General features: G+C 50.4%; 1 protein-coding gene across 1 annotated transcript in view; it reads right to left on the reverse strand.

Annotated features, from left to right (window-relative positions):
- CCNDBP1 (cyclin D1 binding protein 1) overlaps positions 1 to 25,347 on the reverse strand; it is a 120,043-nt gene extending 94,696 nt beyond the window's left edge. The window contains exons 1-2 of the mRNA XM_078651883.1: positions 25,065 to 25,347; positions 4,583 to 4,642 (exon numbers count right to left, since the gene is read on the reverse strand). Of these exons, the coding sequence (XP_078508009.1) occupies positions 4,583 to 4,642; positions 25,065 to 25,155 (151 nt within the window). The 5' untranslated portion in view covers positions 25,156 to 25,347. The remainder of the gene's footprint in view (positions 1 to 4,582; positions 4,643 to 25,064) is intronic.
- Between the last annotated feature and the right edge of the window lie 541 nt (positions 25,348 to 25,888).

Below are 25,888 nucleotides of genomic sequence, written 5' to 3' on the forward strand. Positions count from 1 at the left end.
GCACCGGGCGAAGTCACCGCAGTCAGGTGAGTGGGCGCCGCTGGGCTCTGCAGTCTCTCGGACCAGGAGGCGTTGTCGGCGACCAGGATGGAGGTGTGAGCTGTCCCACGAAGGTTCTTGCTGTCGACGTCGCTGGACCCAGGATTGGGCAACAAGTCTTGGCAAATGCAAGGCCCACGCGGTGGACCTAAAATGGCGTCTCAGCTGGACCAGGAGGGTCCAGGGTACTTCTCCGATGGAGGGAAGCAAGGGCCAGTCTGGAGCAACCAGACCAGCAGCAGTGTTGTCGTCGGGCGTCGTTCGGAAGGCCACAAGCCAGCGGGCTAGTAGCCAAACAACGCGGTGAGCAGCAAAAAGCAGAAGGGCCCCACGCCGATCGTGGAGATGCTGGGGGGCTGCTCTTCGGTGCTGGAGCTGCTCAGGGTGGGGGCTTCTCGGACCCCAAAGCACTCACCAGGAAAGTACTCGGTGGGCTTGCTGTGCAGAAGTCGTGCAGTCTTGGCGATGGCCGGTCCCTCGAGGTCTCGTCGCACCCACGGTTCTCAGCTGTGCTGTAGAGGTGGGTAGAGGTCAGAGGTGCCAGGGAAGCCGGGTCTCGTCGAGCTGGGCAGTCGGATTCCGGAGGAAGGACGTGCAGCAGACCGCAGTGTTCTGAGATGGTGCCTGCGGATGCAGGGTGACTACTCCTTAGCCACAAGGGAGAAATCTTAGGAAGAAGTCTTGAGTTCCTTTCGTAGAAAGTAGTTTCAGGATTCAAAGATGATCTGATTTGGAAGGGGGCGAGTCTCTACCTTTATCTGGGAAAAGGGGGCTGGCACGCGACTAGGTCCTGCCCTATGGGTGGGACCAGGAGGGGGGTGGTTACACCCACTTCCTTGGCGGGCTTTCCCCAGGCCAGGGGCTGGAGTGCCCCTGGAACTGGTTTCAGCCGGCCTATGCACAGTGAGCACCGGGGTGCCACTTGCAGTCACCTTCCTCTAAAGCCCTGCCTACCTACAATACACAAAACCCTGTCTGGGACGGTGCTGGCACCGCCCCTGGCAGGAAACCCTTTGTCCTTATCTCCTGCTCTGGGAGGACTCCCAGCAGCAGGAGGGCAGACTTGTGTCTCGGTGGCAGCATCCATTTTGTGGATGCTAAGGCTCTGTCTGACTTTTAACCGGGTTATAGGTTACATGCATGTCGTGTCCCTCTAGAAGGGTGGAATGCTAACCCCGTCGCCAGAATTGGCGAGGGGTTAGTATTCCAATTCGTATGACACCTTACTCGACATGTTTTGATAAAGCGATACCAGAGTTGGCATTTAACCGCGAGGATTATAATGCACTTAAGAGTATATGGTATGCGATATCATGGAAACGGCTAAGGGATGGATCCCGAATGCCGCAGACAGGCTCAGCTCATGCCAGAGCACCATCTCACACGATTCCAAGCACTCTGCCTTCAGGATTGTTAAGGCCTGCCATAGGAGTGACTGATAGGAGATCTGTGTGTCCATTTTAGGGTTAGATATAGGTATACTATACCTAAAGCAAAGGGTGAGTACACCACCTTGCCCCAGCTGTCGTGCAGCCAGTTGTGTCAGTTTTAGTTAGTCAATCCAGGGGTGGCATAATACATGCTTCAGCCCCTGGGAGACTTCTGGGTGCACCTCAGCCCTGGGTACAGGGACTTGGAGAGGGCCCAGTGCCAATTCAGTACCTGAGTACAATTTGGATAGAGAGAACAGCTAGGCTGTGGGTCTGATTAGCAGGCCCACAGCCAGGGAAAGTCGTAAACCAGTGCAGCAAAAAGCAAAAATCTGGGTGATCATAGGATTGCAGACCCTACTCTCCTACAAATACCAACATCGTAATGTAAACATGTCATTGCTTAAGCAACCTAGCCCAATGCACTCAGTTATACACTGCAACTTGACTATATTCTACAGATGGTTTTCCTTCTTCCACTAATAACTGTTTTCCATCTGTTATGTTTATTCCACGTGTTTACTTAATCTAGCGTAATAGTCCGCTCCATTTCCTCACAACTTGAAATTGGTGTGGAGCAGATCAGGATCGGCACCGATCACGTGTCTCCTACATGGACAGACCTAAACTACAAGCTTCATGAAACGGACGTCAATCTGTAGTACTAATGGCTATGTGCGCTACAGAGCCGGATTTAAACTACAAGTTCCATGAAAATGACGTCATTCTGTAGTCCTAGTGGTCACGTGCGCTAGAGAGTCACGTAATGATTGATTCAAGATGGCTTCCTTGCAGGACACCGGCGCCCCCCCAGATTGCCCAGAGGGACGCTCGGTGTACCGACGGGAAGGTAAGCGGGACATGCTGCCAACTAGCGCCTGATGCGCGTCTTCATTAATATTAAGATTAGTGTGGCGAGAGTTAATTATGTAACTATGGGTTTTAAGACACTGAATACCTGAGTGTCCGCAACACAGTGAGCAGTTGAGTTGGTGCACAGTCATGACGAAATGTGAGGCGGTTGTTATGTGAGGCACATGAAACTGACATCTTAAAATCTATACATACAAAGATGCCTGACAAGAAAGCGCGCAATACTACAAAGCGTTTGTTCAAATTGAATTTTATCGACATGCTTTGCTGAAGGGATGTACAAACCCCTAGCTAGTCATGCAGCAAGAGGTTATCAGCTGGTACACAATACCCTCGGGAATATGGCGCGTTGAAAGGAGAAATCGAGAGTTTGGACTGCCTAAGAACAATCTACTATATGGGCATTATCTAAATTGAAGAAATGGAATATATATCCATTCGCTTGCAGTCTCAATGGGCGAAAGCGTTATCTTTGAATAGCTATTGTCTGAGTGAAGAGGACATATGCAAAAGGAGTAAAAGTGAATTGAGTCTGTGTTAGACACGTGGCTTTTTTGGTGTGAGTTGAAGTGTTATGTTCTGTGTTTTTACTAGAGCGGTGCTCCTCTTACCTGAGCAGCAGCCAGGTGGGGTGATGCTATTCCTCCTACATATATTAGGTAAGATGACAAAAATATTTTGTTGCAAGTATACAGTGATATTATGATCAAACTTGTATACATTTAAACTTGATGCAGATGACATTAAGCATCTGACAGGCGGTTAAATGTCTGATACTTGCCTACTTATGATTCTACTTTTGTTTCTCATTTGTATGTGCACATTTTTTCTTTTTCTCTTTGTTTTCACCAAATTTAGTGGAGAAGATTGAATGATTTCGTGAAAAATATACAGGTGATATTTTTCCTTTTTCTCTATACAGTAGCCATAACCATCTAGGTCCTGAAGAAAGCAGTGACATATTTAGCGTCACATCTGCTGAAACATGTTGACCCTACTAAATATCAGATATTATGTCAAATCTGATTGTTTTCTCATATTTTAACATTAGGAGTTTTGAGGGAATTGAATAAAATATGGTTGTCTCCACTCATTAACTACCTAATTTTAACATTACACTATTTTTCACATTTATTTTGGCACTGTAATCCAGTAACCTGCAAAAAATCTAAACATCCCCGTAACTTCCTTCGAAGTTGATCTATCATTACTACACTGATAGACATACTGCACTTTCTCCTGGGTAAGGAGAGCCCAGATGATGCAGGGCGGAATCAGGCGGGAACTGATGGGCACTTTTCTCCAATGATAGAGAGTGGAGTGCGGCATGACACATAGTCACATCACATAACATTTATTTAGATGGTTCAAAAGTAGATTTGTAGTTTTTCTCTGGACCCACACACACTCTTTTCAGTTGAATAATTAAACAAAGTCACCATTGTAAGTGGATATGTTTATATATCAACAAAAAGTCCTGTGATCAATGACTTGCTGTGTGTCAGGTAAGACATATTAGGCATAGAAAAGCCAACAAATAAAAAGTGTATGAACAACTATCTAACCTAATCTACCCACACCTGCAGCATATCTCCCTCCCATGCTAGGAAAAGGAGTCAGGTGATAGCGACAAAAGGAGTTATGTCACAGGGAGCACATCATGGCAGGAACAGAGACCAACCGAGGAGCCCTCGTAATAAGTCAGCGGAGCCTCAAGTACAAGGCCAAGTAACATGTTTAGTTCTTGAGGGAATTACTGATCTACTGTAAACTAATTTCTCTGAACCTTTGAACTGCTCCAGGTCAAACTAAATCTTCAAAAATTAATACAAGACACACTTGAACTTGTATATAATACTTAGCCACCTTAGGTTGTGCATTTTACTTAATGTTAAAACAGTGCACCAGGTTGTGGTATCAAAGTATTGACTAGATGCCTATTAGATAAATAGGCATTATAAATAACTTATAATTATTCAGTTAGTAAATGTTATCTTTGCCTCTAACGAACAATGCCTCAGCAGCTATCTCGGAAGTATACCATATTTGTTCCTTAATTAATGGCTGTGAACGGTGCGATTCAAGGGGGAGTTTCAGGATCCTGGTCAGCTAAATGTAACACTAGCAAGTTCCATGTACATTTTATAAAACATAATAATTTAACGTCATATACCCATCTTTCTTGTACACACCCTTATCATTCTGCTACTTCCACCATAAAGAGAGGGAGCAATTCTTACCCAACAAATCCCAGAAGTGCTTCTGATCAAATTCATCACGGCTCTCCCTAGATTCTCCTTCTGTAGGAAAAGAACAAATGTTAACAATGACTTGGACATCACATACAAAACTCTAAATAATAACATGCCAGACAGACGGGGGACGACGACTGTGTGAAAGAGGCAGGGCCCTTGGAGGACATAGATTGGGAGGTGGTACGGATGCACCCCAGAGAGATAGCTATCAAGGCAAGGTTACACCTTGTACAATATAAGGAGCTACACAGACTTTAGTATGATAAAGACAAACTACACAAAATGGGATGGTCAGAGACACCATACTGTCCCATCTGTAAAACTGTCAAAGGTGATTTTTTCCACACAATATGGGCATGTCCTGAGATACAGGCATATTGGGAGACCATAATCAAGACACTAGGGACAATACTGGGAATGACACTGCCGGTCAACCCTAGATTCGTCATATTGAGAATCCCAAGTAAGGTAGACCTTTCGAGGGCCCAACTAATCTTCGCCTCCCTAGGACTGTTGGTGGCCAAGAGAGATGTGGCCAGGCGATGGGAAGTGACAGAGAATCCCACATTCCAGGATTGGACAAGAGGGATGGACCTTTATATGGCCGCGGAGCACACCACATACCTAAGTAGGGGATGCCTCAGAAAATTCTGCAAAATTATGGGGTCCATGGAGACAACATTTTGGGCCTGACCTATGGGATGACACACAACAACCCATGTCGCAAGCAGCACTGAGGTCCCCTGCGGTTAGTAACGAAGAACAGCCAAGTAGAGAGTGTGCCCAGTCATTCTTTACTCTGGGGCCGAAAGGGGAGAGTAGTTTTTACAAAAGAGCAACGGTACTGAAATAAAATACCATAAAGTAATGGGAAAGGTGGGGCTTCTGTAGAAGAATGCAGGGTGTTAATGCAACCAACGATTGTAGTACTGTTAGATGAATGTATTAAGTATCTGACTATAAAAAAAGATTTCTAAAAATAAAGAAAACAATGACAGACATTTCTAATATATATATTTCACAGCTCTGAAATTAAATGCAGTGCAGGAAAAGAGGAAGATGACTAAGTGAAATTAGTATGATCAGGTTCAGAATATGCAGTCAGTCAAGGTTTTGATGTGAGGAGGCGAAGTAGTAGGCTATGTGAAAGGGGACAACTGTTTCTTTGGGATTCAGTATATGGAGTAAACTAAATCTACTGAAGAAGGAGTCATTTAATGATAATCTTTGGGTGGCATACGGTCCAAAATGTGACTCTTTCAGAGGAACAGCAGGTGGACGTTAACCAACATCCCTTCTAGGCGGAACGGGGGACAGCTGTCTAAAGTTTCAGATAGTGAGGGAAGCAAAATGCTTGCGTTATGAGTGGGGCTACAGTGTATACCTACAAGGTGAGTAAACATTTTGCAAGCATAGACTGATTAGTGTTTAAGGAACAGCCCTTCAAGCACATCTTTCCCTTGCTTCAAGACATCCCTTGCTACCCAAATCCTTTTAGAGGATCAAACAAGATTTGATAGGTATATTCTGGTCCTCTGGGCTTCCAAGATGCACTTCTTCCTCGCTTCTGCTATCCACTTCAGGAAACATGGTTCATAAGGATGGTAGATCTGACCTGTCTGTAGCCACTTTGCCTGTTGTACGCAGTTCCACTTTAGGTCTCGCCTACAGCATTGCTTTAGCAATGCTTGTTTTGGCGAGATTATAGTAAGGCTTTCAAAAGTCTACCCAAACTGCGGATCGGGTACAGTTCATGTGAGCCAGGTGCGTGCACATCGCACACCATTTGTCTGAGCCTCGCATCAGACTTCAAAGGAAGCCGCTCCGCCGCCCCGCGCCACGCAATGCCGCTCCCACGCCCCCGCCACGCAATGCCGAGAGCTTGTTTTGCTGAGCAGCGCTGCCTCACCAAAGTGTCTTTCCACTTCCATTCTTGATCAGTTGCTGGTAAGACGCATATACGCACATACGAGGGAATGCACGTACGCAAATACAACATCTTACTGGAGCTGCCGTGGCGTCATGACTCATAAGTGTATAAACGTCCACATCATCACACGGGACACGTATATTTCAGGTTTTTTTCAGTCGATGCAGGCGAGTTTTCAATTTCTTTCCAAGCCTCTTATAGAATCAGGAGGTTAAGGCAACAATACTAATGATACACCTCTATAGTTACTCCTGGTCCAGTGAGGAAGGAATGGGTTCTGCCAATGAATCCATGTGAACAGAGGTCCTCGACCCTTCAGAAATACTCCCTCAGCAAGCTACAATGTGCAGCCTGTGTCTTGAGTGGATATGTCTTCAGTGTTTAGTTGTTTGATGGTATGGCTGGCAGTACCTCAACAGTTATGGTGCCAATTGAATGGAAGGCTTAAATCAACACTGGCCCTCCACTTAACGTTACCACAATAACAGGTACATTTGTTTCCTGACCTATGAGGGGTTCAGTCTCCAATTTCTCCAAGGTGGGTTTAAGACATGTAAACTTGTTTATAGCAGAATCAGCTACGAATGGGAAGATAAGAAACTTCAGCCCCTTGCTGCTTTTGTTTCTCACCCGGTCTAGAGATTTCCCACAATGACACACAGCATTCTCTTCTCTACAACAGGCTTCATGTACTTTCTTAAACCCAAGGCGCTCCTTTGAGGAATACTGATCCGGTTCTCATGGTTCTGACTGTGTGTCCCTTCACTCGATCCTCTATAATTGCTGATGCTACAGTGACCAAGCTCATGTTTCTTTTCACTTCGTGAACAGATTTCCCTCCTTTCTAGGTTTCGCCTGCACAGCACTCACAAAATCTCTTGTAATGATAAAAAAAATAATCAAATAGGCCCATTACTTACCTTACCTTACTGTTGGATGGCTCCCACGCCACTCTCTGTTCATGCCTTTTGGCCAGCAGCTCCTTCTGCACTCCGGATTATTCCTGGGCTTCCGAGTCTTCGTTCATGCTGTGGCGCATGGACCACGTACTGCTTCCTGTGGCCAGTGTCCTTCCACTGGCCGCAGGCACTCCTTTTTAGATCGAAGACTACCAGACAGCAAAGCTGTCTGGTTTGCTAAAGACATGTTGGGGTTATTCAGAGAGCTGATCTGGGAATGTATTCAGCTTAATGCTTACTATTGGCTTTGGTTTTTAACTCACATGTGCTTGCTTTCTGTTTGCTGGCTTTCTTTGTTTTAGGCTGTCAACCATGTATTCATTCTTCCCATGGAGTATATATAGCCTGATAACTATCACTCCTTGTTTTAGGATGTCCAGTATGGCTTTGTTCCTCATTTGGAGCAAGCACAGCCTTTTTAGGTCAAGGGACCTATAAGCTGCGAAGCACAGCTTCCGGTCCGGAGAAATTATGTTTTGGAGTAGGGCAGTTTAAACCCGCCTCTCAGCTCCGTTCGCTTCCATTGGCTGGCTTCCTAAACGGAGGTAAGCCATTGGAAGAGAAGGGAGTCACTCCAAACAAGCCCCGTCTCTTTCGGATTCGGGGGCGTAAGTTTTGCTGTTCTTTAGACAGTGACGTTGTCGGTCACTCAGAACAACAAAACACACGCCCCCGAATGCGAAAATTACCATGCTTTCTCCGAGGCATTTCTGCTTTGCCTCGGAGAAATACGGTGGTGGTTTCCAGAGCTGCTCTGCTCGTCCCCTCTCCCTCCGCCCGCAGCTCTCCTTCGTCCCGCTCCCCCCCTCCCTCCGCAGCTCTCCTTCGTCCCGCTCCCCCCCCTGCTCTGCCCGTGCACCACGTTCCTATATGTGCATCTCATGCACGCTCAGGTCTTGCTGCGGCATCTCTTGTGATTCTTGAGAGGAATTGGAACCCTCGTTTTCACAGATCAGGTTTGATTAATAAAATGCAGTGGCGTCCAGGGTATATAGTAAGACATTCTGCAGACCCAATGCCCCATCTCATGCGTACAGGGTTCGTTTCCAGCTTTGACCTTCTTTTCTGTCGATTAACACACATTCCTCAAAATAGCGCTTCGCTGTTCACATGAGATGCGAGGCACTGCACTGAGTACATAGAAATATCAATTAAGGCCCCGCGTTCGTCTTTGAAAACATCCGCATTCGACAGGGCACTCTTCAATAGCCCCATCCCTGAGAACTTGTTCGCTTTTAAATCGATGTCTCCGGTAACTGGACACGTTCAGACCGGTGATGCGGAGTCTGTTCTATAAAGTCCATTTTTCCTGCCGTTTGATATCGCGCAAACTCGACCCAAAGGTATCATTGCGCATTACCTGATCACAGTTGCGTTACAGACAGATTTATCTTGTTAGGCACTGGGAGATTAAGTGATTAGCCCAAAATCACAGGCTGTTGAGCATCGAAGCCGAGACTCGAACTTGGTTCCGAAGCATCGATCCGCTCTAGCCGTTAAGCCACGTCATCTTTGGCCTTGTCTTGTTAAACACTGGGAGATTAAGTGATTTACCCAAAATCACAGTCTGATGAGCGTCGTAGCCGAGACTCGAACTTGGTTCCGCAGTATCGAACCGCTCTAGCCGTTAGGCCACGGCCTCTTTTGCCTTGAAAGTACAAAAACTCAAGGCAGAACCGAGGGGGGGTGCGCGCTGAGGAGAGAGCACGGGCAGAGGGCGCGTCTTTACAAAACAAACTAATCATACAGCAGCCATTTTAGACCACCTGGGAGAGGAGCACCTATAAGAAGAAAAGGGGCAATCGGCCCCTGCACCCCATGGCCCCAGACTGACGTTCTGTCTGATGGGGGGACGAGGGGGCTGCATGGGCAGGGCACAGCTCTGTAGACCCAGCCCTTGACCCTGCCTGTGACCCAGACTGCCCGTCCCTCTCTGCTCATGTGGAGGTCCCTTCCTCTTGTCCGTCCTGAGCTCCTCAGAAGCGGTCGCTCCCCACACTGCTCCCTGCTCTGACCCAGAAGCTGGTATCGTAGCGCTAGACTGCCAGATTGCTCTTTGCTTGTAATCAATAGCGCATAGCTCGCATTACTTCTGCTTTAATTTGTGCCTGATTGATGAATAAATTATCATAGCGCTATATTGCTGAATAATTCTATCATAGCGCTATACTGCTAAAGTGCGCAATAATCATTAATCAATTTGCTGCCTTTGACTGTGTAATCGATTTGTGCCTGATTGTGCTGGTGCCATTGCCCTTTGCCATTTCCATTGTGCCCCAATCTCGTCGTGTTAGGCTTTTGGCTTGCTGCCATTTTGTTGTTTGTTGTTGTGACTCCCAGCCCAGCTCTCCACCCCGCTCCCGCCTCCCAGCTGCTCCTCCCTCACCCCTCCCCACTCCACTATCCACATATGACAGATGCTTTTGCGCGCAGCGGACGCGCCCTATGCGCGCCGAAGGCGCGCTAAAGGTAAGCCCGTCTACGCCCGTCCGCGCCTGGACCGCGCCCAGCGCCAGACCCCCTGGCCCCCACAAGACCCACTCCACCCGCCTTACATACGACGCAGCTACCCTCTCAGCACTTAACCCCGGCCGACTCCCAACATGCTACCAAGCCGCCCCAGGTCACACCCATGGACACTTCACCTGCCGTTCCTGCAAGTTCGACTGCATCAGGACCCACACCAAATCCACAAACTCCAAACAGAGCTCTGACACTAACCACCTGAAGTGCATCCTGCTCAACACCCGCTCGATCCACAGACACGCCATTGAACTTTGGAACCTACTCGACACCACATCGCCGGACGTCGCCTTTCTTACAGAAACCTGGATGAACACCTCATCAGCTCCCGACATCGCCATAGCCATCCCGGACGGCTACAAGATCATTCGAAAGGACCGCACCAACCAAAAAGGAGGAGGCATCGCCATCGTTCACAAGGACACCATCCGCATCACGACCTGCTCAGACGATAACCTCGCTACCGCTGAACACCTTCACTTCCAGATCCACACCGACCCCAAGACGACACTCAGAGGCACCCTCATCTACAGACCACCAGGACCCCGCACACAATTCAGTGAAGACATCTCTGACTTCATCAGCCCACACGCCCTCCCCTCCGAGGACTACATTCTACTGGGAGACCTCAACTTCCACCTGGAAAAGAACAACGACAACAACACCACCACTCTCCTGGACAACCTCGCCAATCTCGGACTCAAACAACTTGTCGACACCCCCACACACTATGCCGGACACACGCTCGACCCAATCTTCACCTCCAGTAAGAACATCTCCTTCAATCATACCACAGCTCTCCATTGGACAGACCACAGCTGCGTTCACTTCAACTACAAAAAGACTATAACCCACAACCACCCACAACCAATTCCCCGCAGAAACTAGAACAAAATTACCACCGACCAGCTCTTCACATCACTTCACCAAAACGCTCCTGCCAAATCATCAGACCCTAACCAAGCAGCCACCAACCTCACACAATGGATCACCCACAACGCTAACGAATTAGCACCCTTGAAAAAACAGCAAATCCACCAAAATAGCAAAAAAGCCCCCTGGTTCAACGATGACCTTAAGAAATCCAAAAAGTTCTGTCGCACCCTTGAGAAAGCCTGGAGAAAAAACCCTACCGCTGACAACATGACCGCCCTCAAGGACGCCACCCGCAAACACCACCAACTGATCCGATCCACCAAGAAATCAGCATTCAAGGATCGACTCGACAACAACGCCCACAACAGCAAGGAACTATTCAACATCGTCAAAGAATTTACCAACCCCACTGCCGGCACCAACGACATCACTCCCTCCCAAGACCTCTGCGACTCCCTAGCCTCATTCTTCCACAACAAAATCGCCGACATACATAACAACTTTGAAAACCAGCCCGGAGACCAGTCCACTACACCCTCTGCCGAAACAAAACAACCCTCCAACAACCTCTGCGCCTGGAACACAATCACCACTGAAGACCCCATCCGCCTGATGAACTCCATCCACTCAGGATCGCCAACCGACCCATGTCCCCACCACATTTTCAACAAAGCAGACGCCATTATCGCACCCCATCTCCGAGACGTCATCAACTGCTCCCTCAACTCTGCTACCTTCCCAGAAAGCTGGAAACATGCCAAACTCAGCGCCCTCCTGAAGAAACCCACAGCAGACCCCACTGAACTTAAGAACTACCGCCCCATCTCGCTCCTCCCATTCCCTGCCAAAGTCATTGAGAAAGCCGTCAACAGTCAACTCACCGCCTTCCTCGAATCCAACAAATCCCTCGACCCCTCTCAGTCCGGCTTCCGAGCCAAACACAGCACCGAGACCGCCCTCATCGCAGCAACAGACGACATTCGAACATTACAAAACAACGGAGAAACAGTTGCCCTCATCCTACTGGACCTCTCCGCAGCCTCTGACACAGTCTGTCATAGCACCCTCATACAACGCCTCAGCAACGTCGGAATCCAAGGAAAAGCATTGGACTGGATCATCTCGTTCCTCGCTGGAAGAACCCAGAGAGTCCGACTGCCCCCTTTTAGATCAGAGGCCACGAAAGTCATCTGCGGCGTCCCGCAAGGATCATCACTCAGTCCCACCCTCTTCAACGTATACATGAGTCCCCTCGCATCCATCGCGCGCCAACACAACCTCAACATCATCTCCTACGCAGACGATACCCAGCTGGTCCTCTCCCTCACCAGAGACCCAAACACCGCCAAAAGCAACTTACACGAAGGAATGAAAGATGTAGCCGAGTGGATGAAAACCAGCCGTTTAAAACTGAACTCGGACAAAGCGGAAGTCCTCATCTTAGGCTCTTCCCCCTCCGCCTGGGACGACTCCTGGTGGCCCCCAGCCCTGGGCACGCACCCAAACCAACGGGCCACGCACGTAACCTAGGCTTCATCCTGGACTCCTCCCTCTGATGACCAGACAGGTCAACGCCGTCTCGTCATCATGCTTCAACATCCTACGCATGCTCAAAAAAATCTTCCATTGGATCCCCACCGAAACAAGAAAAACTGTCACCCGCGCACTGGTCACAAGCAGACTGGATTACGGAAACACCCTTTACGCCGGAAGCACAGCCAAACTACAGAAAAAACTCCAACGCATCCAAAACGCTTCAGCCAGACTCATACTGGACATCCCCCGCCAAGCTCACATTTCCGGCCACCTGAAAGACCTCCACTGGTTCCCCGTCAACAAGAGAATAACGTTCTGTCTCCTCACCCACGCACACAAAGCCCTCTATGACCTAGGACCCGAATGCCTCAACACGCGCCTGTCCTTTTACACCCCCACCCGCCAATTACGATCATCCAATCAAGCCCTCGCCGCAATCCCGCGCATCCATAGATCCACCATGGGGGGGGGAAGATCCTTCTACTTAGCGGCAAAAACCTGGAACTCTCTCCCCACCCACCTCCGCCTTACACAGAACCACCTCTCCTTCAGAAAGCAACTTAAAACTTGAATATTCGATAAGTAAAGCACCCCCTCTCCCTCAAGCGCCTTGAGACCCTCTGGGTGAGTAGCGGAGTAGCGCGCTATACAAATTTCCGAACTTGAACTTGAACTTGTAGGGGGGCTTTGAGATGATAAGTGGGCGGGCATTCCCAATAACCTCCGGGGAAGGATGAAAGGCCCACGCAGTCGGGCCAGTGCAGATATCACCTTCATGAAGCTCTCGGGCCAAGGGGGAGGGGGCACCCCTCGAACTCTCAAGAGGCGCCCTGCTTCAGCACGTGTGAGGATACTGGGGTGACCTTCACAGCTGCTTCAGGCCCCAGCCAGCCTTGAATGTGGGCAGAGATGTTTTAAGGCATGGATAGAAACTGGGCAATGGCCAGCCCCCCCCCCCTTTCCATGGAGCCCCTGAGAAAGTGAACTTTCTCTCTTTTTAGGTCGAGGGACCTATAAGCTGCGCAAAGCGCAGCTTCCGGTCCGGAGAAATTATGTTTTGGAGTAGGGCAGTTTAAACCCACCTCTCAGCTCCGTTCGCTTCCATTGGCTGGCTTCCTAAACGGAGGCCAGCCATTGGAAGAGAAGGGAGTCACTCCAAACAAGCCCCGTCTATTTCGGATTCGGGGGCGTAAGTTTTGCTGTTCTTTAGACAGTGACGTTGTCTGTCACTCAGAACAACAAAACACATTCCCCCGAATGCGAAAATTACCATGCTTTCTCCGAGGCATTTCTGCTTTGCCTCGGAGAAAGACGGTGGTGGTTTCCAGAACTGCTCTGCTCGTCCCCCCTCCCTCTGCCCGCAGCTCTCCTTCGTCCCGCTCCCCCCCCCCCGCTCTTCCTGTGCACCACGTTGCTATATGTGTATCCTCTGTTCTGTGCTCGGATTCTAACACTCTGAGCAGGCCGTGCTATGAGGCACCCTCCCCGCTGCTTTAAAGAAAACTGCTGCCATATAGTGACTTCTCAGCCTTGATAGCGGGCCAGTGAGTGAGACTCCGAAGTCCCCTTCCGATAGACAAGTCGCACTACTATGCAGCGCCTACACTGGAAACATTTCTGTCCAGTGTAGGCGCTGCATAGAACAGCCAATCGCTTACCCTTTTTAACATATGTGGAAATAAACTTTGGATGATAGAACTTGTCTATCGGAAGGGGACTCCATGATGGTAGCGGCTTAAGGAACGTCAGTCGAAGCGGTACGTTACACCTCGGCCCGTAATCATGCGGCAGAAGGCAGCCTCTGACGGAGCGCCCACATGGGAATTAGCAGCGGATTTATAAGGAAGAGGCGGCCTTCCTACCACATCAAGATGTCGTGCCAAAAATAATACGCCAGTCTCACTGCACCAGGGGCATTATTCTTTGCGAAGATTGTGCTCTTCAAGGAGCCTTCACTAGAAAGTCTTCAGGGGAGAGGTGGGGCTCAGAAACAAATCAGCAACCGGCAGCTTTTCATCGCAGTCAGTGGCCTGGAATCGGAACTCACGCAGTCTGCCCCAGTGTCATATCTACTATCTGGAGCCAGGCCCACGCATGTGTAGGCTATCCGTCCTTTGTGGTCAGTGTTCCGGTGACACAGTGTTCCGGTCCTGGGCGTTTATTTTGCAAATGATTGTTTTCAGGCGTGTTATTTCAATTATATAATCAGCTGTAATGAACTACAATTCCCAGAATGCATCATGTTTGTAAACTAAACCCGAAGGTTAAAGCACTATATCTTTGAGCCATCGGGTAACCTTACCCAGAAGCCCCTTTTGTCAATCTTCCACTCTGGAGAGGCTGGTTGACAAAGTGGTTCTTTCTCTTTGCGCGAAAAAAAGGGAAGCCTGAGAAGTGATACATCCGTGGATAAAACAAATTGGCAACCCCCAAAGGAACTCGGGCGATAAGGCGAATCCGGCACTTGTAGGAAATAAAAGAATCCCACTGTTCATTTAAATGAGAAACAACACGTGTGAAGTAGGAATCGGGGAGGGGGAGGCGGAGGGGAGGGAGGGTGATCGGCAGGGGCATTGCTGTAGGCACAGAGTAGGGGGTTGTGGGCGCGAGAAGTATTCTGAAAGACCTTAGGGAAGAACTATTTACAGAATACGACGGAAAGTGTTTATATTAAATAGAAATGATATCTTTGCGGGCGGGGTAAAACGGTTAAAAAGTGACACTAATATGACTCTGTATAACTATTCACAAGAGTAATGCTCATTTACTGTAGGGGGAAATATATGCCGTCTAAGACGAATGTAAGGCTGCCTACCGACAGAATGATGGTTCAAGGTCTGCGCCTAGCAATCGTGTCAGTGACTCTAGCAGTATATTATGAATGCGTCACTTCCGGTTTCTTAGACTTCGGCACCAATAGGTACATGCTGTGCCTTTTACCGTCTTCCAATCCATGACGAACAAGTTACTTACCTTCGGTAACGATATATCTGTAAGAAACAGTAGTTAGTATTAGATTCCTTACCTTAGTATATCCCCAGGCGTCAGTCTGGATCCGGAAACTTTTGCGTAGCAGTACCCCTGCGCGTCGGTAGGCGTCGTCTGCAGGCGTCCCCTGCGGCTCCGCGTCGTCGGCGTCGTGCGCCGTGATGACATCGCTGGAGTATATAGACGCCGCCTCCGCGCGCTGACGTCAGTTCTTTGCACACAGCTTTTCCGCGCCAGAACACGCAGAGCCATGTGAGAACCAACACTGGTGCCATGTGAAACTAGGGCCCTGAAAGGGATGTCCTTAACCCTAGGTATCAGTTCGCAGAACGGGGAGGATGGGTGGGGCGGTAAGGAATCTAATACTAACTACTGTTTCTTACAGATATATCGTTACCGAAGGTAAGTAACTTGTTCATCTGAAAGAAACAGGTTAGTATTAGATTCCTTACCTTAGAATAGATACCCCAGCAATACCAACCCCGGTGGTGGGTCTGCGAACCAATACAATCCTACACCAGAAAATCCTGGAGGACCGAACGGCCAAAGAAGCCGTCCCTCCGGACTGGACTGTCCAGGCAGTAATGCCTCGCAAAGGTGTGCAGCGAGGCCCACGTAGCTGCCTGGCAAATGTCCTGCAAAGGGACTCCCCGGCCCAGGGCAGTAGTAGCCGCCGTGGCCCGAGTGGAATGGGCCCTCAGCCCAACAGGAGGCTCCTTCCGAGCCAAAGAGTAGCATGCTTTGATGCACAGGACGACCCACCGAGAAATGGTTCGTTTCTGTACCGCCCTTCCCTTCTTCTCACCCACGTAGCCAACAAACAGTTGGTCATCCACCCGGAACTGGCGTGTGCGATCCATATAAAATGAAAGCGCACGTTTTGGGTCCAGACGATGGAGCCGCTCTTCATCTTTTGAAGGATGCGGAGGCGGGAAGAAGGAGGGTAAGGTGATGGACTGCCCGATGTGAAAAGCAGAAACTACTTTGGGCAGGAAAGAAGGTCTAGTTCTAAGAACCACCTTGTCAGGATGAACGGACAAGAAAGGAGGTTTCACAGAAAGAGCCTGGAGCTCACTCACTCTCCTGGCAGAGGTGATGGCAACCAGGAAGGCCGTCTTTAAAGTGAGAAGACGGAGAGGACAGGAATGAAGCGGCTCAAAGGGAGCGCACATCAAGAAAGTCAGAACCAGGTTCAAGTCCCACTGAGGCATCACGAACGGAACAGGTGGATACATGTGCGTGATGCCTTTCAAGAATCTCATTACAATAGGGGACTTGAATAAAGATGGCTGATCAGGTAGCCTTAAGAAGGCGGAAAGGGCAGAAAGGTAGCCCTTGATAGTGCCCAGAGCAGAGCCCTGCTGGGCAAGAGAAAGAAGGAAGAGGAGAACCTCAGAAAGGGGAGCAGAGAGAGGATCCACAGCCTTTGCTGTGCACCATGCCACAAATCTGTTCCACCGGCAGGCGTATACCGACTTTGTGGAGGGACGCCTGGCTGCCAGAATCACATCACAGACTTCAGGAGGCAAGTCAAATGGCCTCAACTGTCGCCGCTCAATCTCCAAGCATGGAGGTGGAGACTGGACAGGTTCGGGTGGAGGACCGTCCCCTGCTGCTGCGACAGAAGGTCCTCCTGAAGGGGCAGGCGGATCGAGGGACCGACTGACATGCTGAGTAGCTCGGGATACCAGTACCTTCGAGCCAAGTCCGGAGCCACAAGGATAACTTGGGCCCGGTCGCGCCTGATCTTCTTCAGCACTCTGGGCAGAAGTGGTATAGGCGGAAAGGCGTACAACAGACCGCAACTCCACTCGCGCCGAAAGGCGTCGCCGAGCGAGTGCCGTCTTGGAAACTCCAACGCGCAGAACTGATGACATTGCGCGTTCTCTTCTGTGGCGAATAGATCTAACCAAGGCTCTCCCCATTGCAGAAAGAGGCCTTTCGCCACGTCCGAGTTCAGACGCCATTCGTGATCCACTGAGCACCGACGGCTGAGTTAGTCCGCCCTGGCGTTCAGAGAACCTGCCAGGTGTTGAACCGTCAGAGTCACGCCCTGACGTTCCAGCCATTGCCAGAGGCGCAGAGCCTCCTGGCAAAGGGTCCACGATCCCACTCCGCCCTGTTTGTTGCAGTACCACATGGCGGTGGTGTTGTCCGTGAACACCTGCACTACACTCCCGTTGACAAAGGGGAGGAATGCCTTCAGTGCTAGGCGAATCGCCCGCAGCTCCAACATGTTGATATGGAGCCGGGACTCCGCCGGAGACCAGATGCCTCTGATCTCCGCCTCTCCCAAGTGGCCTCCCCAGCCCTGGAGGGACGCGTCCGTCACAACTACGTGCTCCGGTTGGGGAAGGGAGAGGGATCTGCCTCTGACCCAATCGCGGTCCGTAAGCCACCACTGCAACTGTCTCGCAGTGCCCTCCGAGATCAGGACATGGCCGGATAGGTTGCCCTGATGCTGGGCCCACTGAAACTTCAGTTCCCACTGCAGAGCCCGCATCCGCCACCTGGCGTGATGCACCAGAAGGATACAGGAGGCCATCAGCCCCAGAAGCCGCAGCGTCAACCTGACCGAGACCCGGGACAACGGCTGAAAGATGGGAATCAGAGCCTGAATATCCCGGACCCGCCGTTCCGGAGGATAAACCCGAAACTGCGCCGAGTCGAGAACCGCTCCGATGAAAAGGAGCTTTTGGGAGGGACACAGGTGTGATTTCGGCACATTGATGGAAAACCCCAGCTCGTGCAGGAGGTCTGCCGTCATCTGAAGGTGGTGGACGACTGTCTGGGGCGAGCCCGCCTTCAACAACCAGTCGTCGAGGTAGGGGAAGACTGAAACCCCTAACCGGCGCAGATGAGCTGCGACCACCGCCATCACCTTCGTGAACACCCGTGGGGCGCTGGTAAGGCCGAATGGGAGCACGATAAACTGAAAGTGCTCGTGGCCTACCGTGAACCGCAGGTAACGCCGGTGGGCCGGCAGGACGGGGATGTGAAAATTACGCATCCTGCAAGTCCAACGCTACCATCCAGTCTAGTGGGTCTAGAGCAGCCAAGACCTGAGCCAAAGTCAACATCTTGAACTTCTCCTTCCGGAGGAAGCCGTTGACGTTCCGTAGATTCAAGATAGGACGCAGGCCCCCCTTGTCCTTCTTGGGTACCAGAAAGTAGTGGGAATAGCAACCACACCCTACTTCTGGCCCAGCAACGCGCTCGATGGCCCCCTTGGCCAAGAGGGCCGTAACTTCCTCCTGCAGAAGTTGCAAGTGGTCCCCCGACACACGGTGGTTCTGCGGTGGCATGGCTGGAGGAGTGGTCTCGAAGGGGAGGGAGTAGCCCCTTCGGACGAGCTGCAGCACCCACCTGTCCGATGTGATAGTGCGCCAGCGGGAGTGGTGATGGCGAACCCTGCCACCCACTGGCGTCACATGGGCCTGAAAGCTCGGACTAGGAGGATTTGGAGGCTGCTGCGGGGGGAGGTGTGGCCTGACCTCGCCGCTGTCCCCGACCGCCACCACGGCGGAATCCACGGCCGCCACCGCGTTGAGAAGTGTTCGGCGGTGCGTGGCTGGCAGCACGTGTGGGACCGCCCCTTCCGTGGCCACGAAAGGAGCGAAACGAACCCGTTTGCTGGCGCTGGGTCGAGAGACCCAAGGACTTGGCCGTGACCCTGGAGTCCTTGAAGCGCTCAAGCGCGTTGTCCGCTTTGTCGCCAAACAGGCGACTGCCATCGAACGGCATGTCCATCAAGGCATTTTGGACATCCGGCGAAAAATTGGCGGATCTCAGCCAGGCGTGGCGACGAATCGCCACCGTCGTGGACATCGCTCTGCCCAGCGAGTCGGTCGTATCAAGACCACACCTGATGGAATACCTCGCCGCGTCTCGGCCTTCAACCATAGCCTGGCTGAGCTTGTCCCGTACCTCCTGCGGGCATTGCGGCAGACACTCCGCGACCGTATCCCACAGAGAGTGGGTGTAGCGGCCCAAGAGGCATGCGGTATTGCAAGACCGCAGTCCCGCACTCAGGGACGAGAAGACCTTCTTGCCATACTGGTCGTACCTCTTAGATTCCCGGTCGGGCGGGGCCGACGGGAATGCGGATTGGGATGTTGAGGCCTGGATCACCAGACTCTCAGGGGTGGGATGGGTGGACAGGAACTTAGGGTCATCCGTACACGGACGGTGGCGCCTGGCAACGTTCCTATCAACAGGCGAACCTGAAGCGGGCCTGGACCACGTGCCCAACAGAACGTCCGTCAAGGCTTCATTAAACGGCAGCAGAGGCTCCTGTGGGCATGACTGCGGTTTGAAGACCTCGGTGAGGATGTTAGGCTTCACTTTTGCGACGGGGAGCTCAAGGTTCAAGGCCTTGGCAGCCCTCATCAGCACCACAGAGTAGGCAGCCCCAGCCTCCGACGCCACAGTGGGAGGCGAGACAAAACCAGGGTTAGGAGATTCGTCCAGACGACTGGCATCACCCAAGTCACCTGTCCAGTCCACGTCGTACTGGCACTCGCGTGACAGAGGGTCCTCAGACCCCTCCCAACCCTCTCCATAATCTTCATCATCACCATACTCGGATTCAACGATGTAGACCGGCTCCTCGGGGTCAATGGGCCCCATCGGCGCCGGACTCGGCGTCGGGCGACGCCGGTCCGACTCCGCGTCCGGAATTGGAGAGGGAATGGGGGTGGCGCCGCCCGGGGCCGGCGCCGGAGCCCCGACGCCAGCCGGAACCGGCGTCGGAGTCACGGCGCCGCGCGGAGGCGGCACCACGGGTTGCCCCGATGGAATCGGCGCCGGAGAGGCCGGGTGACCAGCCGGCGACGACCCTGAAGGGCCCAACGGCACCGGGGCCGGAGCACCCGACGGCGCCGGAGCACCCGAACCGCTCGGGCCCCCGGACGGGACCACCGGGCCCGCAGGCGCCGTAGGCCCCGTCGGAGGAGACAGCGCCCTCATGGCCATGAGGCACTCCTCTACCTCCTCGCGCCTTGCCCAGGGACCGACGGGTATGGAGCAGTCGGCGGGGCCGCGGGGGTGGGGCCACCCGAACCCCCGGCCGCGTCGGGGGTAGTCGGGGTGCGATGACGACGTCCCGACTTCTTGTGTCGCTTACCTGAGGAACCGGAGGAATGGTGACGACTTCCGGAGCGCTCGTGGCGGCTCCGCGACCGTTCTCTCGACCGCTCCCTCGACCTCCGGCCGGACCGGGACCGCTCTCGACGCGGGGCCGACATCCGGAACTCGAGCAGCTTGCGGGACCGCTCCCGCCTAGCCTTACTCGTCAAGGCCCGGCAGTCGACGCAGGACTCGACGTCGTGGTCCGCGCCCAGGCACCGGAGGCAGAGTCGATGGTGGTCGGTGACCGACATCAGGCGGTCGCACCCGTCGCAATTTTTAAAACCGGGCATCCTACCGGCACCGAAAGAGTTAGAGTTATCAAAAAACTTGGTCAAAAGACCGGAGTACTGCTCTTCGGATCTGCGCTAACTGGCGCGGAAAAAAGAAGAACTGACGTCAGCGCGCGGAGGCGGCGTCTATATACTCCAGCGACGTCATCACGGCGCACGACGCCGACGACGCGGAGCCGCAGGGGACGCCTGCAGACGACGCCTACCGACGCGCAGGGGTACTGCTACGCAAAAGTTTCCGGATCCAGACTGACGCCTGGGGATATTCTAAGGTAAGGAATCTAATACTAACCTGTTTCTTTCAGATACGTATGCACTGGTAGCACTTGCTTACAATGTTTTTTCTGCTGTTAGTGCTGCATTCAATGACGTCACTCGAAGTTATCCAGGCACGAGGAATATTTAACACCAAGTGCTTTTATGTTTCAAACAAGGCGTGATGTTAAACTGCGGGGAAACAAAATCAGCGGTAAAGAGTTTAGTTTGTTGCAGGTGCAAGCTGCTATGCTGCTCTTTTAGTGTGCAGACAATTCTTTGCACTAGTATCTTGCAATATGTCAAAGGCTATTTTCTCTTTGTCTTATGTGTCACGCCATACCGAGTCACGTGTTTGCATTTTCTCACACATGTTTCAGCTGTTGCTCTTTGCTTTCGCTGTTTGATTATTTTATATCCCAGCCGTTTTGGCCAAATTATACTGATGTGTATGTTTTTGTGACATTCATGAACTGTTGGATATTAAAACGTATCACATGGTGTTCAGAACTGACTTACCTCGCCGTTTTCTAAAGCTCTCCTAAACCGCATTTTAATCACTACAGTGGTAAACATTCATTCATCCACCTTGTCATCCATCTTTCCTTCCCTAATTCCGTTACAAAACTAGGTTTTAGTTTTTTCGACATGCATGAAAAAGAGCTCTATCAAATAATGAAAAGCTAGGAAATTGTATCCTTTTTTTGTATCAAGTTGTGTATGATAATTAAAAAAGCAAAACAACTAGAACGTGTGTCCTTTTAGCATAGTACTGTTGTGCATTTCCTGTATCCAAGGCTAAGCACAGGAGGGCCTCACATCTTTTTAGGAAAGCCAGCTAGTTCGAGGTATTTGGACAATAATAACTCGAGTATCAACAATAAAGGCTTCAGAACAAGTCCTTTAATTGAATACTTTCAGAGAGGTCAGTTTGCAGATCGTGTCTGTCATTACCAAAACAGTAGGGTCCATTGTTATCCTTTGTCCTGGCCCTGATCATAGTTAATTCTTATAATCTACCTCTCCCTAGAGTATGGCCACCGAGCAGGGCCTTCCCTTGTGGATGGTTTATCGTCAGAGCTGAGACCTTCTTTTGTGTTCAGTTGCCTTCCGAGCTGGGGCAGCCTTTACTATTTGTACATAGCTAGAGCTCAGTTAATCCTTGTGGTCTGCCTCTCTCCAGAGCTGGACATACCTTTGTGTCTCGCCATCGTCGATTCCCCCTTCTTCCTACAAGTCGACACGTTCCCCTGTTCTCTACTCACTGGCAGGCGAGAGGGGGGGGCTGTCCAGGTTCGACCATTCCTGGAGGACGAGACTAACCTGCAGCTGTGGTACTGAAGCTAAGGGCGCCTCATCAACCTCCACTCTGGGCGGGCATTGGAGGCGCCGCGTAATGGTTCTGCTGTGCTTGCTCTCCTGACCTGCCCCCTCGCTGTGCTTGCTCCCCTGCCCCCTCGCTGTGCTTGCTCCCCTGCCCCCTGGCTGTGCTTGCTCCCCTGCCCCCTGGCTGTGCTTGCTCTCTTGCCCCCTGGCTGTGCTTGCTCTCCTGCCCCCTCGTTGCTTGTGCTTGCTCTCCTGCCCCTGCCCCCTCGTTGCTTGTGCTTGCTCTCCTGCCCCTCGTTGCTTGGGCTTGCTCTCCTGCCACTACCCCTCGCTGTGCCTGCTCCCCTACCCCTTCGCTGTGCTTGCTACCCTGCCCCCTCGTTCGTTGTGCTTGCTCTCCTGCCACTGCCCCCTGTGTGGGTGCTAATGCAATAGGTCTCGCATATGCAAACGATTAAGCTATTGGCAATGTAAATGACAATGCCATTTATTTATGATTTTAAAAAAATAAAAATAAAAATAAAATGTCATGAGCAATGCCAATAGCTCTACCTTTAATAATGCCGAGACCATTGCATTATAAATGCTTGTTACTCTATGCTTTCAAGAGTGAAAGCTTTCTGTAAACAAGCCTTTACATTTTGTTCTTATCTAGTCACATTTGCAGTGTATTCAAATACAGAGGTCAGATGTCAGCCTCTGTCTTCCAAGGGAGAGTGGTGTTTAATTTTGTTTCTCTGACTTCACAGTGAGAGGCTTTATATGATAATCTGGAGGTGTGAAAGGGGGTGGGTTTTTCCCTTTAATTCTAGGTACAGTTTTTTGGTCTTTTTCATTTGCTCAACCGGCCTTTGTCGCAGCTTCTAGGTTTTGCTAGCGCGTGAGAACTTTGTATTGTTCGCTCCACAAATGGATTTTACTTTATTAATATAGGCTTTTTTAAGCACACAATACAATTTAAATGTCTGTAAACTATGCAAATACTTCAGAATAAATCAGAATTAGGAAAGCAGAAACAAAGCAAATGTTTTTGTAATTCTAAAGTGTGCTAGAGAGATATCTGAATACAATCAAAACAAATCAATATACTAGGTGATGCCATTTCGACACATTATTGTTTGTGCGCTGTATCATTATATCAGTAAAACTTTATCTGTGCAAATGTAATGGCTAACTCAATTGAAAAAGTGTTGCCTGTAATGACAGTGCACTAGCACACCAAGCATACTCCACTCCACTCTACTCTATGACACTTCACTCTGCGACACTATGTCACTCCACTATAAGACACTCCACTCTACATCAAACTATGACACTGCACTCCACTCCATGGCACTACGCCGCTCTACTCCACTTTACGCAACTTTACTCCACTCTACGCCACTGCATTCGAACTTTACAACACTTTAAGACACTTTAGCCCACTCTACGCCCCTTCATCGAACATTACTCTATTCCACTCAACTCTACTCCACTTTACTAAGCTCTATACTCCTCAGCTCTATGACGCTATATTCCGCTCAATGCCTCTCCACTCTACAATACCCTACAGCACTCTACTCCTCTCCACGCCACTTTACTCCACGCAACTCCAATCTACGCAACTCCAATCTACGCAACTCCAATCTACGCACTCCACAAAGGCATCATCAACCTCCTGCCTTGGCAGCTACAGCAGGCTTAGTGGGTTTTGATGGGCCTCTTCTGTCTGCAACTCGGCAGACAAAGGCTCAAAATTAACATGAAAGGGTGGGAAGTTGAGTGGGATGGATCGATGGAGGGGTGGATGGAGGAATTGATGGGTGGATGGAGGGGTGAAAGAGTGGGTGAATGGAAGGATAGATGATGGGTGGAAGGGTAAATGGATGATGGATGGAGTGAACGGCGGCGTTGATGGACAGGTTGAAAAGGAGGATGGATGAGTGAAAGGGAGAAAGCAAGGGTGGATGGATGAGTGAAAGGGAGAAAAGAAGGATGGATGAGTGAAAGGGAGAAAGCAAGGGTGGATGGATGAGTGAAAGGGAGAAAGGAAGGATGGATGAGAGAAAGGATGGATGAGTGAAAGGGAGAAAGGAAGGACGGATGAGTAAAAGGGAGAAAGGAAGGATGGATGAGTGAACGTATAGATGATGACAGGATGGCTGGATTTGCTATTCTCCTGTTTTTTTTCTGGCTGAGAGGTTGAATCACCTCAAAATGTAATGACTGGGACGAGTTGGACTAAGAGTAATATATGGTCCTCAGGAAGCATGTAATAAATTTAAAGTAGTAGTACTTGGATCAAACTAAAGAACATTTAAACCAGTTTCCTAGTTCACTTCAAGTAACTCCAACTTCCCCAATCCATGATAAAGATTGACTTTGATATCATAACATTCACAACAGTAAAGAAACCGAAGGGAGACGTATTGCACTTTATAAATCTAAACTATAAGCAAGTCAGTTTGCAATGTTGCGTAGCCCAGCTCTCTGCTGCCTGTTTTCTTGCTCTTTCTCTCTCCTTTCTTTTTCCTCTTTCTCTCTCTCTACATTTGCGCATCTTTGCTAAATAGACCACGATGTATGTAACATGCTGTTAAAGTTGGACACGTGACATGTGCTGGGCGTCAGAGTTGGCCAACAAGTTAAGGCTTGTGGTATGTTCACTTACTTACCACGCAGCTTTTCCAGTATGCTACGCAGGGTCTCCGCCTGGCCCCGCAGCACAGACAGGGCGCTCGTGGTGGTCCCAACCGCTGCCTCCATTACTGTACCTTAAAGAAGGAACGACCTCGCACAGCGCGGAACCATATGTAGTGCCTCGCTCAAAACCCGGACTCTTCCACAAGGGACTCCCGATCAGACTGAGCACGCGACGCAACGGAACGTTATGTCAGGAGACTTTTGTTTACCACGGACCCTGATTCGCCAGACTCACTTTCTTGCCCAAACCGGAAGTAAAGACAGGGCGGACCCATTTAGTACGAGTCCGATAGACAGGACTGGACTCGGTGAAAGATGGGTCCTTCGTGCAGAGGTGTATTTATTTATTTATTTTATGCGTTTTTATATAGCGCGGACTTTACCCGAAGGTGTCAGAGCGCTTCACAATAGGAACATAACTGATACATGAGGAGAACATTACAAGTGAACAAATTACAAAAGCAAACTTTAAGTTACATGAGGCAAAAATGACAATAGTGAGCAAACAAAATATAAAATCTACTGAGTTGCAGGAGATGCGCTCTTCTAATGTCATTGACAAGAGTGGGCAGAAAAATATTCGCCTGACTCCAAAATGGCTGAGCTGTGGACAAGCGCCATTGGTTTGACGTCAGTAGTTCGTCCTCAGTCCAGCACTGGAATTATGTGGTGGGGAGGACCAAATTATGCGACAAGTTTGGCTAAATTATATAGCAACGAAAGGGAATATTATATAGCAATGAAAGGCAAGTGAGTGCAGTTGTATTTTTATTTATTTGTTTAATGTAGTTTTATG

The sequence above is a fragment of the Lissotriton helveticus genome, chromosome 7 (genome assembly GCF_964261635.1).
Source record: "Lissotriton helveticus chromosome 7, aLisHel1.1, whole genome shotgun sequence".
NCBI lineage: Eukaryota > Metazoa > Chordata > Amphibia > Caudata > Salamandridae > Lissotriton > Lissotriton helveticus.